This window comes from Carlito syrichta, unplaced genomic scaffold (genome assembly GCF_000164805.1).
Source record: "Carlito syrichta isolate Samal-C Ts95f unplaced genomic scaffold, Tarsius_syrichta-2.0.1 Scaffold288925, whole genome shotgun sequence".
Lineage (NCBI taxonomy): Eukaryota > Metazoa > Chordata > Mammalia > Primates > Tarsiidae > Carlito > Carlito syrichta.
The window spans coordinates 4,694-23,219 of record NW_007233021.1 but is presented as its reverse complement, the minus strand read 5'-3'; the positions used below and the strand labels follow the sequence as shown (position 1 = coordinate 23,219).

At 38.8% G+C, this 18,526-nt stretch overlaps 1 protein-coding gene across 2 annotated transcripts in view; it reads left to right on the top strand.

The window, feature by feature from the left end:
- The window catches only part of KCNS3 (potassium voltage-gated channel modifier subfamily S member 3), a 39,578-nt gene extending 22,599 nt beyond the window's left edge, over positions 1-16,979 (top strand). For both annotated transcript variants that reach the window (XM_008054001.2, XM_008054000.1), the window contains exons 2-3: positions 1,430-1,621; positions 14,970-16,979. In XM_008054001.2, coding sequence (XP_008052192.1) covers positions 15,029-16,504 — 1,476 coding nt within the window. In that variant the 5' untranslated portion in view covers positions 1,430-1,621; positions 14,970-15,028 and the 3' untranslated portion in view covers positions 16,505-16,979. The remainder of the gene's footprint in view (positions 1-1,429; positions 1,622-14,969) is intronic.
- The last annotated feature ends 1,547 nt before the right edge of the window (positions 16,980-18,526 follow it).

Below are 18,526 nucleotides of genomic sequence, written 5' to 3'. Positions count from 1 at the left end.
GGAGGAGGTGGAGGAGAAGGAGGAGGAGGAAGGAGGAAGAGAAGGAGGAGGAGAACTTAGAGCTTCTGAATTGATTTTATTTAGGAGGGGTGGGGGAGGAGAAGGAGATAGAAGAGGAGGAGGAGAACTTTAGCTCCTGAATTGATTTTATTTATCCCTGCGGAGATTTCTCCACTTCCTATGCCATGAGTTCCATTTTAGAAGTTCTTTTTGGGTGGAGTTGCATTTTATTTCTGGATCTTTCTCATTGTTATCTCTGTTAGAGGTGAGAATTTACCTGTTTGCAATGACTGAATGTGAAGTATTGCTCTGCCCATTGTTGGGACAAACTTGGAAACTGTGTTCTTGCTTTGCTCCCTGTCTCTTACTCCCATGGTGCTGATAGGACACCGTTACCTGTTTATTCGGTTTGGGGCCTAAGAGCTCTTGGAGTGTTAGGGACAGGATACTGCATCTGATTTATAATACCAGTGCCTAAGATAATGCCCAGCACATCTGAAACCACAATGGATGTTTGTTTAATTACAACATAGCCAGAGGCACTTGTTTCATGTCTTTTTCTCAGAATCAATATTTTCTTCTTTTCCCTCTCCCCCACCCCTTTTGGACCTGGTGTTGATTGGAAAACATGAAAATCGATGAATGGATGTTTAGATGCTAGCACAAATCTATGGGACTGCGTCAACATGAGGCAAGGCTTACCTTGTTGGGAATTGAAACTTTTTTGCTTTCTTTAATTTATTCAGAAAGTGAAACTGAAATTTTTATTTTTATTTGTTTTGACACAAACTTAACCCCCTCCCCCACCACAGACTCCACACACAGTAACCAGAGGACTCTGTGTTAGCAACTGCTTCTGATTTGTGAAATTTAACAGTGGGCAAATAAAGCAAAATTGAATTGGCAAGACTTTGAAATCTATTGATTTCGAATTAGAGGAGCAGTGTTAATTCTATTAGGGCACTAATGCCCAGAAGTTGGTCTCTGAAATGGATTAACATTGTTCATTTAGAAGCTTATAAGTATATCCTTGATGAATTGACAGGGAGAATAACACTCCTATAAGAAACTGTGTGGGAATGAGTGACTGCTGTCCTGACTCTAGTGCCTGGTTTTATCTTTGGATGTTTCAATGACCTGTGTCAGTGGAGGAATACCAAGTATTCCTCTACAGTCAGGTTCTGAGTGTCTTTAAGCCTAGGCATGTGTCTGTTCATTCATCCATGTAACAGGAGTGATGGTCCACAGAGAGAAAAAGACCTCCCGACCCTTGCGAAAATTAGATAAGTCTCTCAGATTTGGGTCTAAAAATAGATGGGGTCTCAGATTTGGTTCTAATTAGTAAAATTCTCAGAGCTGAGTCTGAGATAGAATGTCTTCTGTGTGTTTCTTTCTTAGAGTTATAACTTGGCTGATTTTTTTTCTACAGGGGAGAGTGATTTTCCAGTGATTGCTTTGACTTGTACAACCAGATAACAAGAATCTCCTCTTCTTTTTGGCCACTAAATGCCTATGTGCACCCCACGTTCCAGTGAAGGGAGAAGGGTGGAGCTTCTTGGATGACGATGGACGTCCCCCTGGGCAGGATGAAGGCAAAGTGTGTGGCGTCTCCACCTCAAGGGTAAGAGTTGCCTTTCTCTTTTTCATTTTCTCTGGCATCCATTATTTATCAAAGGAAGAGGAGAGGGAGAAGGACCCTTACAGTAGAGTGGCAAAGGTGAAGTTTAGACTCTTCTGATTGTCAAATCCATTGGGTAGCTGGGACAGAAGACTAAGGAGAAGGAGCATTGTTCTGGAAGGATTAGGTTGAATTTTATTGGGGGAACATCAAAGACCAAATTTAGACAACTCTGTGGTCCACATTTCCTCCCCCTTCTTTGACATTTATAGTTCCTGCCTAAAGAGTAAAGCTGCCGTTATTGTGACTAGATTCTATTTGCACTAGTCTAGCTTAAAATGGGTGCTATGGAACTGGAATTGACCCAAATCTGGCTCAAATCACAGACTAGGTAGCTTATCCGAAGTACCTGGCCCAGAGGTACACTTTTGTCTAAGCCACATAATGTTTAAAATATGCTAATCAATTCTAATTAAAATTGAGATATCCCACGTAAAAATCAGGCTTTCTGGGTTCTCCTGGTACATTGAATGATATGTCTATACTTGGCCTCTCTTTCCAAAGCAGCCCTCAATGTTGAGTCGCCTTTGGCTCTTAGACAAGCACAGATACTTCAGCAAAGTCCCAAACCAAGCCATTTGTTTGACTTGATTGGCCACTAGAGGTATTCATTTTTGCCGTGCCTGGTCTAGGTCATTCTACTAGCTCTTTGATAAAGTGGTGATAGCTTTTGTTAATTCCTCTAGATGAAGGCAAATATTATTTACTAGACTATGGGCAGCAATTAGCATAAATGGCTGTGGTTAAGAGGACAATACACTATCACTTCCATGGAGGAGCTTAGAGTCTAGAAAGTGAGCAACAATCAGACTTATGGGAATGAGGCGATTGTAGAGAACATTATACCAGCTTGTTATATGTGTTAAAATAAAGATTTACACAAATTTGCTGTAGAAGAGGGTGAATAGAGTGGGAGAGGTAGAGAAGGGAGAACTATTATTTGACCTAGGTGTATTTAAATTCTCTAAAACTTCCTCCCCTGCATACCAGAGCTTTTCTGTTACAGACAATTATATGTTCGTGACTCCATGCAACCTGGCTCAGTTGGAGTGTGAAGGAGTATTTACAGCAGGGTTAGGGGCCCCTCTTGTGGTAAAGTCCATATTTTTCCTGTGTCAGCTTGATGGTTGTTTGGTTCACTTAATCACTCAGCCTGCTGAGCAATTCTTTGCTTGGAGATGAGCTGTGTGAATTACAGTGATTCCTGGAGTTTCTGGAGAAGAGCAGTCACACTAAATAGAAATCCAGAGGGAATGAGTGCAATTTTAATTTGATTGTACTAGTTGGAGGGAGCAGGAGAGGGGAAGGGAATAGGGGCAGGAAGTGGGGAAATAGAAATGCTATTATATCGATCTCCTATTTCTAGAATAAAGATGATACAGTCTCTGATTTTTAGGATAAAGGTATCAGTCTCTTATTTGTAGAATAAAGTTTTACATGTGTCTTGTGCCTTAGGATTTCAAAAAACTTTTGCATTTGTTATTTTATCCTCAAGGTGGGTTTATCACTTCCTTCTGTAGATCAAGATTCTACTCACCCAAGGTCATATAGCTCAGAAGAGGCAGTTCAAACACAAGTTTTTTAAGTCCTAGCCTTTTGCTCTTTTTGCTAGTTGCCTCTGATAGTTCAGCATGAATAAAGGCACATGGTGGTTTTTGTATTGTTTTGCTTTGTTTTTGTTTTGTTCAGCATGTGAAATTGTGTTCGGGTTATAAGAGCTCTGAAATGGGGTCATCTGGGACAATGGAGACTACTTGAACCTGTACCATTGGTGTGTTGGCCCATGCTGTCAGAGCATGTCAGATGTGGAACAGACTTATGAGAGAGTTTTCTTGCCTGTTTATCTGGCCAGTTTTGCAATTTACATTAAAGTTTCCTTAGTCGACCTGGCTGCACCACAGAGAAGGCTCTTGTAACTCCACATAGGAGTCTTGTGATGCTCAGACGGTGCTGTAAAAGAAGACTATTACCAGGGGAAGTGCCTGGTTGAATGGTTGGAGGGTGCTGAAGAGGAGACATGAATGTGGATTGAGTTTAGATTTTCAACTTTGTTTACATTTGCTTGGTTTTATTTTGTCTATCCTCACAAGACATGGCCATAAATTGAATTTAGCATGACCTACCCTTTTTAAAAACCTCTTCTAAATTTATTTTTATTTTTTTAAAAATTTTTTATTCTAAAGATGTGGGGTAAAACTCAGGGTTAAGTATACAAATGTGTTTTATTTATTTTTATTTTTTAATATGTGAGCATATTCAATATTATTTCTTTTATTTTTAACTTTTAAATTTTTTCTTTTAAAGATGTGGGGTACAATTCAGGGTTAGGTATACATTATAGGTATATCATTATGCAGATACCCTTGTTGATGAGGTACACCCCCCTCCCCTAGCAGTTTCCCTTAACTGCCAATTCAACCCCCACCCCCGGCAGTCTTCCACTACAGTCAATTCCTTTCTTATAGTATTATAATTGTTCCAGATCCACTTATGAGTGAGAACATATGGTACTCTGCTCTTTGTTTCTGCGATAGATCACTGAGTATGATAGACTCTAAATTCATTCAAGTTGCTGCAAAGTTCGTATGTTTGTCCTTCTTTATGGCTGCATAATATTCCATTGTGTATATGTACCACATTTTTTTCTCTTATAAATTTAATAGAATGAAATGAAACTCTCAGAAGAATGTTCCAAAAAGATGACAGTATTAATGCTGAAAAATGGCCTACTTTTTCTTTGATGAAAGGATTAAGGTAGATTTTTGGATAAGTGAGAAAGAAAAACAAATCTAGGTCTTTATTTACCTTTACAGAATTGATTTTTTTAAAAGCAGGATTTATTGAGAGGACAGAAAAACTCTCACAGTGGGAGGGGACCTGGAAGGGATTGCCCTACAGAATTGATTTTGAAAAGTGGTTATGTCCAGTGAGAAAAACTGACTTGCATTATACTTTTGTTACTTTCTTGAGCAAAGCAAGTTCATTAGCAAATGCAGCCATGTACATGTGTGTACAAGTATGTATCAGCCTTGAGAAGACACAATTTTGAGAGTGTTTTTAGAGTGAGTTTGAGAGCATGAAGCAAAAAAGAGCAGGAGTGGGCCAAGAGGAGGTGAATAAGAGGTTAATGGCTTTGGAAAGACTTTAGCAGGGTGCCAATGAAAGAGAAGTGAATCAATGTAGTCTTTCTTTTAAACTGCCAGTGAGTATCTTGGATTTTTGTTGACATTGTTGTCTTTCTTTTCAATCTTACAAACACCAAGAGCCACAAGGTGGCCAAATACCATATATAGTATTTTCACCATGAAGGATTTGGGTTGATAGTAGGCAGAAGAATAGATACAGTGAGTCTAAGCCCTTAGCTTTAGGAAGAGAATGAAAGTAGCAGTTAGTTCTTCTATTTTAGAGTGGAAAAATGCTTTTGTACCCCCAGATGTGCCTGATTTAAGTCCTCATATGTCCTCAGCTTGCAAACAACCCTGCAGAATGGCTGATAAAATATACCAAAGAGTACAATGATCACTTGTATGCCTAATCCTGAATTGCACCCCACATCTTTCAAATAACAAAAAGAACTGCTTCTCCAATAAAATCTCCTTTTTATATTTAAAAAAATATGTGAAAGAGAACATTAGACAGTTCCTACTTTTTCCTATTTAAAAAATAATCTAAATACTCATATTTGAGGCACAGTAGGAGGAGTTGGTTCCATAAAAACGGAATCATTATGGCCAGACTCTGAGCCTCAAGTTTCCCCATTTGCAACATGTGAGTCTAAGACCTACTACTAAGGGTTGTTGGAGAATTAAAGGAGATGATTAATTCATTCAGTTATACTTACTCATTGCCTGCTAGTATCCATGTACTGCACAAGTTGCTGGGAATCAAAGGGTGAATAATAGTGCATATGAAAACACAACAGTGCATGAAAAAAGGTTCTCAGCACATTTTTCTTAAACCATTTTAAATGGAGAATTTTACCATGTGCAAAAATGAAGAGAATAATACATTGAACTTCTGTGTACCTACTCATCATCTGCTGCAAAAATTGTTAACTCATGGCCATCTTGTATGATCAGTAACCCCCACCTTCCTCATGTATTATTATGAAATGATTCCCAAACATAGAATTTTATCCATACGTATTTTAGCATATATTTCCAAAAAATGAGGACTCTTTTTTAAGAACATAATTACATTTCCATTGGGGTACTGAAAAATTACCAATAATTCTTTTGTATTATCAAGTGTCTAGTTGGTGTTCTCGTGTCCCTGATTTTCATATATTGTATTTTAAGCATTTGACTGGTTAGAGTCAGGATCCATACAAAGCCCATATATTGAATCTGTTTAATGTGTCTCTTATTTGATGTGTCAGGGGAATCAGATACTGTAGGAAAGATCTCTCTCTCATGAAGTTCCCCATCCGCTTTTATCTGGGTTTTAACAGTCATTGATGATCACTGCCTAGATCCATTATTTCATTATGAGTTGCAAAATAAAAAAAATTAAATTTTAATTGTTTATTTTAATTTTAAAGATGTGGGGAACAATTCGAGATTAGGTAGATAAGTGGTAATTGTACAGGTAAAGTTTGGGACTCCCTTTGGTCTGCACTTCAACTGGTTTGAGATCAGGTACCCTTATTGATGATGTATGTACTTCCGCCTCCTTCCTTCCCATGACAGTGTCCCACTACTGCCAATCCCTTTCTTATAGTATTATGATTAATGTTCAGGGTCTGCTTATGAGTGAGAACATGTGGTACTTGGTTCTTTGTTTCTGTGATAGATCACTGAGTACTATAGACTTTAAATCCATCCATCCAAGTTGCTGTGAAGTCTGTAATTTTGTCATTCTTTATGGCTGTGTAATACTCCATTGTGTATATGTATCACCTTTTTAAGCCAGTTTACTTCCGATGGGCAGTATGGTTGATTCCATGTTTTTGGTATTGTGAGTAATGCTGAAATAAACATGCATGCGCAGGTATCTTTTTTGTGGAATGATTTGAGTCCCTTTGGGTATATTCCTAGAAGGGGATTTCTGGGTTATATGGAAAGTCGATTTTTAGAACTTTTAAGAATCACCACACTGTTTTCCATAGAGGTTGTACTAGTTTACACTCCCACCAAGAGTGTAGAAACATTCCCTTTTCTCTACATTCTTGCCAGCATCTGTTGTTTTTTGAGTTATTAATGATGGCCATCCTGACTGGAGTTAGCTAGTATCTCAGTGTGGTTTTGATTTTCATTTATTTGATTATTAGTGGGGCTGAACGTGTTTTCATTGATCTGTTTGCTGCTCATATGTCTTCGTTTGAGAATTATCTATACATATCTTTTGCCCATTTTTTAAGGGAGCCATTTGCTTTTTTCCTTTTAGCACATTTGAGTTCCTTGTAGATCCTGTTGGGTTTTTGTCAGATATACAGTTGGTAAATATTTTTCCCTTTCTGTGGGCTGTCTCCCCACTCTCTTGATGGTTTCAATTTTTTATCTAACTCATCTTCAACAAAGCCTCCACCAACAACCACTGGGGAGAGGAAAACCTATTCAGTAAATGACACTGGGGAAACTGTCTGCTCACCTGCAGAAAATTGAAACAGGTCCCCTACCTATCACCATACACAAAAATCAACTCTAAGTGGATCAAAGACCTAAACATAAAACCTCAAACTATAAGAATATTAGAAAAATAAGGTGACACCCTCATGGAAATTGAAACAGGCAACCAATTCCTGATCAAAGCCCCAGATGTTCATGCCATAAGAGATAAGGTAGATAAGTGGGACCTCATCAAACTGAAAAGTTTCTGCAAACATTTTAATTTTATTATTCCTTCTTTATTTATAGCTGGAATTATTTTTTAAGTGACAGTATTATTGAGTTATACTTCACATATGATAAAAACTACTACCCTTTTTAAAAGGCATTTAATATATAAGACTATTTCAGCCATCTGATTCCAGAACACTTTTATCAACCTCAGAAGAAACCCAGACCTATTAGTAGTCCCCACCCCCCATGCCCAGCACCTAATAACCTAGTTTTTATGAGTTTGACTATTCTGGACATGTCGCATAAATGTAATCATATAATATGTAGCCTTTTTTTGGTCTGGCTTCTTTCATAAACTTAATGTTTTCAAATCTGATCCAGGTTGTGGTATATATCAATACTCCATTTGTTTTATGTCCAAATAATATTCCACTGCATGGATATACCACATTTTGTTTATCCATTCATTAATTGATGGACATTTGGGTTATTGCCCTTTTTGGCTATTAAGTACATATTTTGTTTGAACATATGCCTTTAGTTCTCTTGGGATTATACCTAGGAGTGAAATTACTAGGTCATATGGTAGCTCTGTGTTTAACTTTTTGAGGAACAGAACTAAACTGCTTTCCAAAGTGACTGTACCTTTCTCTATTGCCACCAGTGACACATAAGGATTCTAATTTTTCACATCCTTGTCAATACTTGTTGTATTATAATGCAACACTTGTATTACTATTATTTTTTGATTATAGTCACTGTAGTGGTGTGAAGTGGTAGTATCTCATTGTGATTTTTATTTGCATTTCCATAATGACTACTGATGCTGAACATCTTTTCATGAATTTTTTAGCCATTTATATATTTTCAGAGAAATGTCTTTTAAAATCACTTGCCCATTTTTTGAGTAGCTTATTTGTCTTTTCATTGTTGAGTTGTAAGAGTTTCTCATCTTGGATACTATACCTTTATCAGATATATGATTTGCAAATATTTTCTTGCATTTTGTGAGTTGTCTTTTCATTTTCTTGTCACTTATCCTTTGACTCGATAGTGTCATTTGAAGTACAAACATTCAAAATTTTGATGGAGTCAATTTACCTATTTTTTCTTTTCTTTTATTGTGATTTTAGTGTCATATATTAGAATCCATTGCTTAATTGAAAGTCACAAAATTCATGCTTATGTCTTTTTCTAAGTGTCTTATAGTTTTGGCATATCCATGTAGGCCTTTGATCTGTTAAGGTTACTTTTTGTATATGGTGTGGGATAGACATCTAGTTTCATTCTTTTGCATGTGGCTATCCAGTAGTTTCAACACATCAACAGATGTAAAAACAAGAACCACATGATTATATCATTAGACACAGAAAAAGCTTTCAGTAAAATCCAGCATCTCTTCTTGATAAAAACTCTTGAACACCTAGGCATAGAAGGAACATAACTCAAAATAGTAAGCACCATCTATGATAAACCCACAACCAACATGTTGCTAAATGTACAGAAACTGAAAGCATTTCCCCTGAAAACCGGAACAAGACACTCTCACCCCTTCTGTTCAACATTGTGTTGGAAGTCCTAGCTAGAGCAATTAGACAAGAGAAGGAAATCAGGGGTATCCAAATAGGAAAAGAAGAAGATAAGTTATCCCTCATTGCTGATGACATGATCCTATACCTCGAAAATCCAAGAGAATCTGTCAAAAACCTCCTTGGACTCATAAAGGACTTTGGCAAAATCTTGGGTACAAAATAAATGTGCAAAAAGACAGTCACATTCTTATACACCAACAGCAAACAGGCAGAGAACCAAATAAAAAGCACAATCCTATGCACAATAACCACACAAAAAAGAAATACCTCAACATCTTACTAACCAGAGAAGTCAAAGACTTTACAATGAAAACTATAAAACACTGCTCAAAGAAATCCAAGAAGACACAAATAAATGGAAAAATACTCCATGCTCATGGATAGGAAGAATCAACATTGTTAAGATGTCCATCCTACCAAAGGCAATCTACAGATTCAATGCAATATCCATTAAATTACCAACATCATTTTTCTCACAAATGGAAATGACAATACAGAAATTCACTTGGAAACATAAACAACCACAAATAGCCAAAACAATCCTCAGTCAAAGAAACAAAGTGGTAGTTATCACAATTCCAGACTTTAAACTTTACTGCAAGGTTACAATAACCAAAATAGCCTGATATTGGTACAAGAACAGGCATATGGATCACTGGAGCAGGATAGAGATTCCAGAAGCAAAAACCTCAATTTCTCAACCAACTCATCTTCGACAAAGCCTCCACTAACAACCACTGGGGAGTGGAAAACCTCTTCAGTTAATGATGCTGGGAAAACTGGCTGACCACATGCAAAAGACTGAAACAGGACCCCTACCTAACACCATACACAAAAAATCAACTCTAAATGGATCTAAATGTAAAACTTCAAACTTTAAGAACCTTAGAAAATGCAGGAGACCCCCTTACAGAAATCGATGTAGACAACCAATTCCTGATTAAAACCCCGGATGTTCATGCCATAAGAGATTAGATAGATAAGTGGGATCGCATTAAACTGAAAAACCTCTATAAAGCAAAAGAAACCATGAAGAGAGTGGAGATAGATAGCCCACAGAATGGGAAAAATATTTGCCAATTATAGATCTGACAAAGGCCTAACATCAGGATCTACAAGGAACTCAAATGTGCCAAAGGAAAAACAACAACAACAACAACAACAAAACAGCCCCATTACAAAGTGGGCAGAAAACATGAATAGACACTTCTCAGAAGAAGATATACAAGCAGCCAACAGACACATGAAAAAGTGATCAGCCTCACTAATCATCAGAGAAATGCAAACCAAAACCACATTGAGATACCACCTAATTTTGGTAAGAATGGCCATCATTAATAAAACATCCAACAACAGATGCTGGCGAGGATGAGAGAATAGGGAATGCTTCTACACTGCTGGTGGGAATGCAAACTAGTTTAACCTCTGTGGAAAACAGTGTGATGATTTCTAAAAGAACTAGAAATTGACCTTCCATATGATCTAGCAATCCTCCTACTAGGAATATACCCAGAGGAATTCAAATCATTCTATAAAAAAGATACTTGCACACGCATGTTTATTCCAGCACTATTTACGATAACAAAAACATGGAACCAACTGTGCTGCCCATCAAAACTGGACTGGGTAAAAAAGTGTGTTACATATGGACTTTGCAGCCACTTGGATGGATTTAGAGTCTATTATACTCAGTGATCTATCACAGGAACAAATAGCTGAGTACCACATGTTCTCACTCATAAGTGAACCCTGAACATTTACCACCATAATGCTATAAGAAAGGGATTGGCAGTAGGGGAATACTGCCAGGGTGGCAGAGGGGGTGGGGCACATAACATCAATAAGAGTACCCTATCTCAAACCAGGCAAAGTGGGGACCAAAGGGAGGCCCAAACTTTACCTGTATGATGTCCACTTGTACACCTAATCCTGAATTGTACCCCACATCTTTAAAATAATATATACAGGAAAAAAAAAAAGAAAAGACTCTTCTTACCCCCATTGAATTGTCTTGGCACCCTTGTAAAAAATAAATGGACAATTTGACATACAAACCCGTAGATATTTCTGTACTCTCAATTCTGTTCCATGGTTCTTCTTGTCTATTTTTTGTCAATATTACAAAAAACTGTCTGGATTACTGTGGCACTGTAATACGTTTTGAAATCATGTATGAGTCCTCCAACTTTGTTCTTCTTTTTCAATATTGTTGGCTATTCTGCATCTCTGTATAGGGAATGTTCATGATTGACAAGGGACTGTCTGTATATAGCAAATCTTATTGTAGTGTGTAACATTGAGACCTTCCCTTCTAGTTAGCTGCTGTGGACCAGATATAGCTGAGGAAACCAGCAGTGAGACTCTGGCCACTGTGACTTGGAGAATTTCAGCTTGTCCTCTTAGCTGAAGTGCTTGATTTGCTCCTGACAGAGATGCTTTTTTTCTCTCTGAAAGCATCACAAGAAACTCCAAGTTTTATGATGTGTGTTACTTTTATGATGTTTGTTGCTTTTATGATTAGACTTTGGAATAGATAGACCTCATAACTCTCTTTCACTGTGCCAAGTGAATAAAAGACAAGGAGGAGAGAGGAGGAAGACTGATATTATGAGTGATAAGTGTTCTTTGGAGAAGTGACTGCAGAGAGATTGGGAACTGGATTACACACTCATACAGAGGGTGCCAAAAATGTATACACAATTTAAGAAGGGAAAAAGTTGTATTAGAATGGTAATACTCAATGTATACCCATAACAATAGATGAATACAAGTCACGTATGACTTCTGCAATTCCAAGAGGTACTCAAAGTGGTTACCATCAACATCCAGATACTTCTGATTACAGTGAACGACTACAGGACTTGTTGCTATGTGAGGCCTCCAGGATCCTCCCTTGTGCACATCATACACAGTGCCATGTGTCTCAAACTTATCATGAATGCATGCAGTTGTTAGGCGTGTTGGAGGTTCTGTTGCATATTCATGCCTTCATTGTTGTTGTACTTCCACTATGTTCTCTAACTTCAAATACCACTTCAAAATGGTTTTGTGCTTGTCAAATGAGAACTGTGTTTCTACCATTTTCTTTGACTGTCTTGCCTATCACATGGTGACACTAGCATTCATTTGATTAACACCATCTTTTGAGCGAACATCACATTACACATTGCTACCATAATTCAATTCAACTTCAGAAAGTAATACATAAATAACAGCTCTTAAAATTTGTATACTTTTTTTGGCACCCCCAGTGTATGTACATACACAGACACATATGTATAATGAAGGCAGACACTGACTTTCTGTCATCATAGGCTTCCAGGGTAGCCAAGGAGATGAAAACTCATTAGAAGTTAAGTTCCATTAAGGTCTTAATATCGCTTACCTAGTTCCTTGGAACATTTTACTACTCTACTTGCCATGAGCATGAGCCAGCTTTTAGAGGACTGAAGTTCCATAAATATTTGGACCAAGTCAGAAGCTCTGATTTAGGCCCTTTAACGTAGATGGCTAACTAAAAATAGAAGCAGATGGAGGATGGGGGGAAAATCAAGTCTTTTGAAGAGGTTAGCGAATATATTAAATGGTGCATCAAGTCATGCTGTGGTCTCTGGTTACATGGCAAATACCCATGTATTCTTTTTCAATATAGACTTCCTTTTAGAGTGGATGGTATATGGTTGTATTTTAAGGCTGTGGCCTCTAGTGCGTCCTTTTCAGAGGAGGAATCTCTTCTCTCTTATGAACAACTTGGGCTTTCCATGTACATAAGGGGAAAGAAATTCCTTTCTGACCTCTCTGCCTCCTTTAATGGTGCTACTGTGCCCACTTATGCAGACTAAAAAACACATCCTCCTTTGGCCTTTCTGCATCCTTGGCCCTTCTTTCCAACCAGTCACCAAGTGTATGAACGTCTCTTGAATTTGTTACTTCCTTGCCATATACACTGCTGCTCTGTGAGTCTGGATCTTCACTTCCTGTCACATGTTTTAGTGCAACCCTACCTCCTTGCTCCCATCTTTGACTTCTGCAGTCTCCACCCTGCTGTCAGTGGGGTCTTTTTAAAATTTTAGTTGTGTCTTTCTAAGTCATAGTTCCAAATAAAGTTATGCCCACTTGTTGATTAAGACCTGTTAGTGGTCTTGGTGACAGGATATAAAATCCAGATTTTTTTTTTTTTGAGTCAGAGTCTCACTCTGTCACCCAGGCTGGAGTGAAGTGGCATGCTCACAGCTTCCTCAGCCTTGACCTGCTGGGCTCAGGTGATCCTTCTGCCTCAGCCATCCAAGTAACTCTAACTACAGGCGCTGCTACTATGCCCAGCTAATTTTTTTGATTTATTGTAGAACTGAGGTCTCGCCAAGTTTCCCCAGCTGGTCTTGAATCCCTGGGCTTAGACAATCCTCTTGCCTCTGCCTCCCAAAATGCTGGGATTATAGGCATGAACCACCGCATCTGGCAAAATCCAGACTCTTTAGAGTGGTATACAAGGCCCTTCACAGGCTGGCTTCTACCTACTCTTTGATGCCCTCTGGTGGGAATGCCCTTTTCCTTTTTCTTTGGTGGATTTTGCTTAAACCTTCTAGATTTAAGCTGCTTGAAAGCTCTGCTATGAAGCTTCTCTAGCCAAGGATCACTGCTCTTCTTGGTAATCTCCAAGCTGCTTGACTTACCTCTGGTATAGCACTTCCCACATTGGGTTATTGGATTATAATAAGGAAGAAGATGGGGAGGGAAGATTATGTAGTGAAGATTATTGGACTTTGGAATTAATTAAAACTGGGTTTAAATCTTGGCTCTACCATTTGCCTATTGTGTGATCTTGGACTCTACCTCTCTGAATTTTCCATCCACCTACCTTATAGTGTTGGAAGGTTTAAATGACATAATGTGTGAAGGCATCCAATAGTACCTGATGGGGACTCAGTATATGATGGTCTCCTCCTTTATCTGCATCATCTGCTCTGAGAAAGCATCATTGCATTGAGTGATGGTCAAAAGCCATTATTTTCTCTCTGAGAAATGGATTTGGCACATTCTGATTAGTGCCAGAACTAAAAACAGGCCATGTGCTCGGCCAGTGTAGATGATCTGTGGAAAGATAATTATAGATTAGAACTGTGTGGAGACTGTCTGTGAGGGGAAGGAGGAGTGGAGAGTGTTTGTGTCAGAAAATTGATAGTGCAATTAACTTAAAAAGGTTTTCCTAAGTCAGTTTCTTTTCATGAGGATGTACCTGAAACATCATCCCATGAAGTGTAATGATATCGTTAAGATATAAAGTACTTAAGGGCAGGGAGATAATTATATCCTCTTGATTGTTCACATCCAAACATAGGGAGTAGTGCTTTCTCTTAAAGGGGTAAAACATTGACTTTTAAAGGAGTAGAACATAAAGGAAACCCATATCCTTTGAAAGAGCTGAGCTGAGCTTCACATGATGTGTGGATTGGGGGTATGACTGAGCCTCGGAGACAGGGAAGGATAAGCTTCGAGCCTGGCAGCAACTAGGTTATCACATCTGAACTGAGTATTCACTCCCAAACACGAAGAGCCTGTGTTTGAGATGCTGGAGATGCTTCTATTTTGTAAGTGATCTAAAATGAATTGTGTTTTGAGGGGATGAGGGAGGGAGGTAAAATTTGGGTGCTTAATAGAGGGAGAATTAGGGTTTGTAAAAATTATATTGCTGTCTTTCCTCTTTCCTAAAAAAATGAATCTATAAACCCAAGTTTTGGGGGAAAACATCTGTTTTGTGTTGATTTTCTTCTAGCCAAAATGTGTAATAATGTTTTTATCTTTATTGCATTTCCTGCTTTGCTTTTAATGTAGCCCATCATACTGGAAAGGACAGATCAAAAATAAGTTTGACCAGGCACAGTGGGACAGAGTGCTAATAGCATCTTTTGTTCCTTTCAGGTGTAGTGTGATCTTCCTCGTCTCTCTTCCCAGCCAGCACTCTGCTTCCTGTATCCACCATGGTGTTTGGTGAGTTTTTTCATCACCCTGGACAAGATGAGGAACTTGTCAACTTGAACGTGGGGGGCTTTAAGCAGTCTGTTGACCAAAGCACCCTCCTGCGGTTTCCTCATACCAGACTGGGGAAGTTGCTTACCTGCCACTCTGAAGAGGCCATTCTGGAGCTGTGTGATGATTACAGTGTGGCTGATAAGGAGTACTATTTTGATAGGAACCCCTCTTTGTTCAGATATGTTTTGAACTTTTATTACACGGGGAAGCTGCATGTCATGGAGGAGCTGTGTGTGTTCTCGTTCTGCCAGGAGATCGAATACTGGGGCATCAATGAGCTCTTCATTGATTCCTGCTGCAGTAATCGTTACCAGGAACGCAAGGAGGAAAGCCATGAGAAAGACTGGGACCAGAAAAGCCATGATGTGAGTACCGATTCCTCATTTGAAGAGTCGTCTCTGTTTGAGAAAGAGTTGGAGAAGTTTGACAAACTGCGGTTTGGTTCTCTCCGGAAGAAAATCTGGATTAGAATGGAAAACCCAGCATACTGCCTGTCTGCTAAGCTTATTGCCATCTCCTCCTTGAGTGTGGTGCTGGCCTCCATTGTGGCCATGTGCATCCACAGCATGTCAGAATTCCAGAATGAGGATGGAGAAGTGGATGACCCTGTGTTGGAAGGAGTGGAGATTGCATGCATCACTTGGTTCACTGGGGAGCTTGCCATCCGTCTGGTTGCTGCTCCCTGTCAAAAGAAATTCTGGAAAAATCCTCTGAACTTAATTGACTTTGTCTCCATTATTCCCTTCTATGCCACTTTGGCAGTAGACACCCAGGAAGAAGAGAGTGAGGGTATTGAGAACATGGGCAAGGTAGTCCAGATTCTGCGGCTTATGAGGATTTTCCGAATTCTAAAACTTGCCCGGCACTCAGTAGGACTTCGGTCTCTAGGTGCCACACTAAGACATAGCTACCATGAAGTTGGACTGCTGCTTCTCTTCCTGTCTGTGGGAATTTCCATCTTCTCTGTGCTTATCTACTCTGTGGAGAAAGATGACCATACATCCAGCCTCACCAGCATCCCCATCTGCTGGTGGTGGGCCACCATCAGCATGACAACTGTGGGCTATGGAGACACCCACCCGGTCACCTTGGCCGGGAAGCTCATCGCCAGCTCATGCATCATCTGCGGCATCTTGGTAGTGGCCCTTCCTATAACTATCATCTTCAACAAATTTTCCAAGTACTACCAGAAGCAAAAAGACATTGATGTGGACCAATGCAGTGAGGACCCACCAGAGAAGTGTCATGAGCTACCTTACTTTAACATTAGGGATATTTATGCACAACGGATGCACGCCTTCATTACCAGTCTATCGTCTGTAGGCATTGTGATGAGCGATCCTGACTCCACAGATGCTTCAAGCATTGAAGACAATGAGGACGTTTGTAACACCACATCCTTGGATAATTGCACAGCAAAATGAGCAGGGATGTTTGTGCCTGTATCTCGAGTCTCTTCCTGACATTAGGTTAACACAGCTTTATAAACCTCAATGGGTTCATTAAAATCATTTAATTCTCAGGGTGTACCTTTCAGCCATAGTTGGACATTCTTTGCTGAATTCCGAAATGATAGAACTGTCTTTATTTTTCTCAGTGAGGTCAATTAAATGCCTTGTTCTGAAATTTATTTTTTACAAGAGAGAGTTGTAATATGGTTTTGAAATATAAGGTCAATGGTACTGGGTGGGATTCGTTGCTGCAGCTTATGTGTCATTCTGTGTTTGTCATTTACTCACATTGAGCTAACTGTAAATTACTGACAAGTAGAATCCAAGGTCCAGTTGACTGAGACTACATGCATGTAAGATCCACAAAACGAGACAATGCATGTAAATCCATGTTCACGTTCTAGACATGGAAATTAGGAGCCTAATAAACTTCCTAATTCAGTATGGACAATGTCTTGGTTGTGTGTTTTTATGTTGAGTAAGAACATTTCGGTATATTCAAGATTGACTTGGAAGGGAAATGCTCTTTCTGGAGCATCAGCAGTCACTTCTTTATGTTTTTGAATTTTGGATGTACTAGTTCTTTTGTTTAGTAGACTTGGTGGTAGTTGGCAGGTAGAAGAGCATGTCCATGACTAGACTGGGCTGTCTAGTGTAAACTGATGAAATGTGCAGATGTTTAGGACATGCTCAAATTGGCACATATGAATGAAGCATATGCCCTTACAGATGTTTTTTCCAGTATATATTTTAAATTTTATAATAATTTCTACTGCTAGGATAAAACCTTGTCACCTGAAAATTATGCAGAGTAGAGTAACACACATTACACTCACAGCAGAAATATTTAGGTGGATGGAAGAAAGTAGAAATGTTGTACAAACACACAGATTTGATTCATTATGGCCAGAGGAGTAAAACTTAAATCACTGGGGAAAACTATGCCAGCAGCTATAAAATGAGCCAACATTTTCCAATAGCTGTAGACTTGGTAATTTCTGCATCTTATGTAGAAACCTCTCACAATGAAAGAAGACATACATACTCGTTTTCAGACAGTGGCAGAACAATTCTATCCCATGTGGAGAAAATTTAGTGAAAGTGTTAATTTTAGAGATGTATGGAGACTTGCCCACATGCTGTGAGTCTGGCTCCAGGGTTCTTTCCCTGAAGTCTTTGGAATGAAAGAACCACTTGGATTTGTTATCCAACTTTTTGTGTTTATATGCATTTCATTGGAAGGACTTTGTCTGTAGGCTATCAGATAAAGGTAACTCTGACTCATTACTCCTCTTAACATTTCTGTGACTTCTGAGGTGGATGTAAATGAATAAGTTTATGGTCTCTTGTAAATCTGGAGATTTATTATATGCATATGTGTCATCCCCTGCCCATTAAAGAACTCTTTCTTTTCTCTAAAATGCCCTTTTGATGTTGGTATAAGTATAGTTTGGATTTCAAATCTTATTTTATTAAAGATTTTCTAACTGAAGACTTTTTATACAGTACTAGTAGTAATAACAACTGCAGAAATAATAATAATAAGCTATTCATGTGAATACTTTACCTGTATAATCTCATTTATTCATTATGACATCCCAATCAGTAAGGATTTGTTACTGTTCCCATTTTAAGATGGGGAAACAGAGGTTTGCAGGAAAAGTGGCTTGTCTAAGTTCACACAACAAGTATTGGAGTCGGGCTTTGAACCTGGGAGCAGACTCTAGAGCCTGTGCTTCTAACTGCATCCTGCTCTGCTCTGTTAGGAAGTGGATTTAAGGAAACATCAGAATAGAGTTCATCTGAAGGGACAAAAAGCATCAAAGGCTGTCTGACATTGAAATTTTTCAATACATGGGTCAAAAGGGGGAAGTATTGGCTGTGTACCTTTCCTTTCCTGATCCAGAAATCAGACACATTTGTTTTCAGAGACAGAGTTTTCTAGAATGTCCCCTGAAGCTGAGGGTCCCTTCTTGAGAATACTGGGTGGCAGAC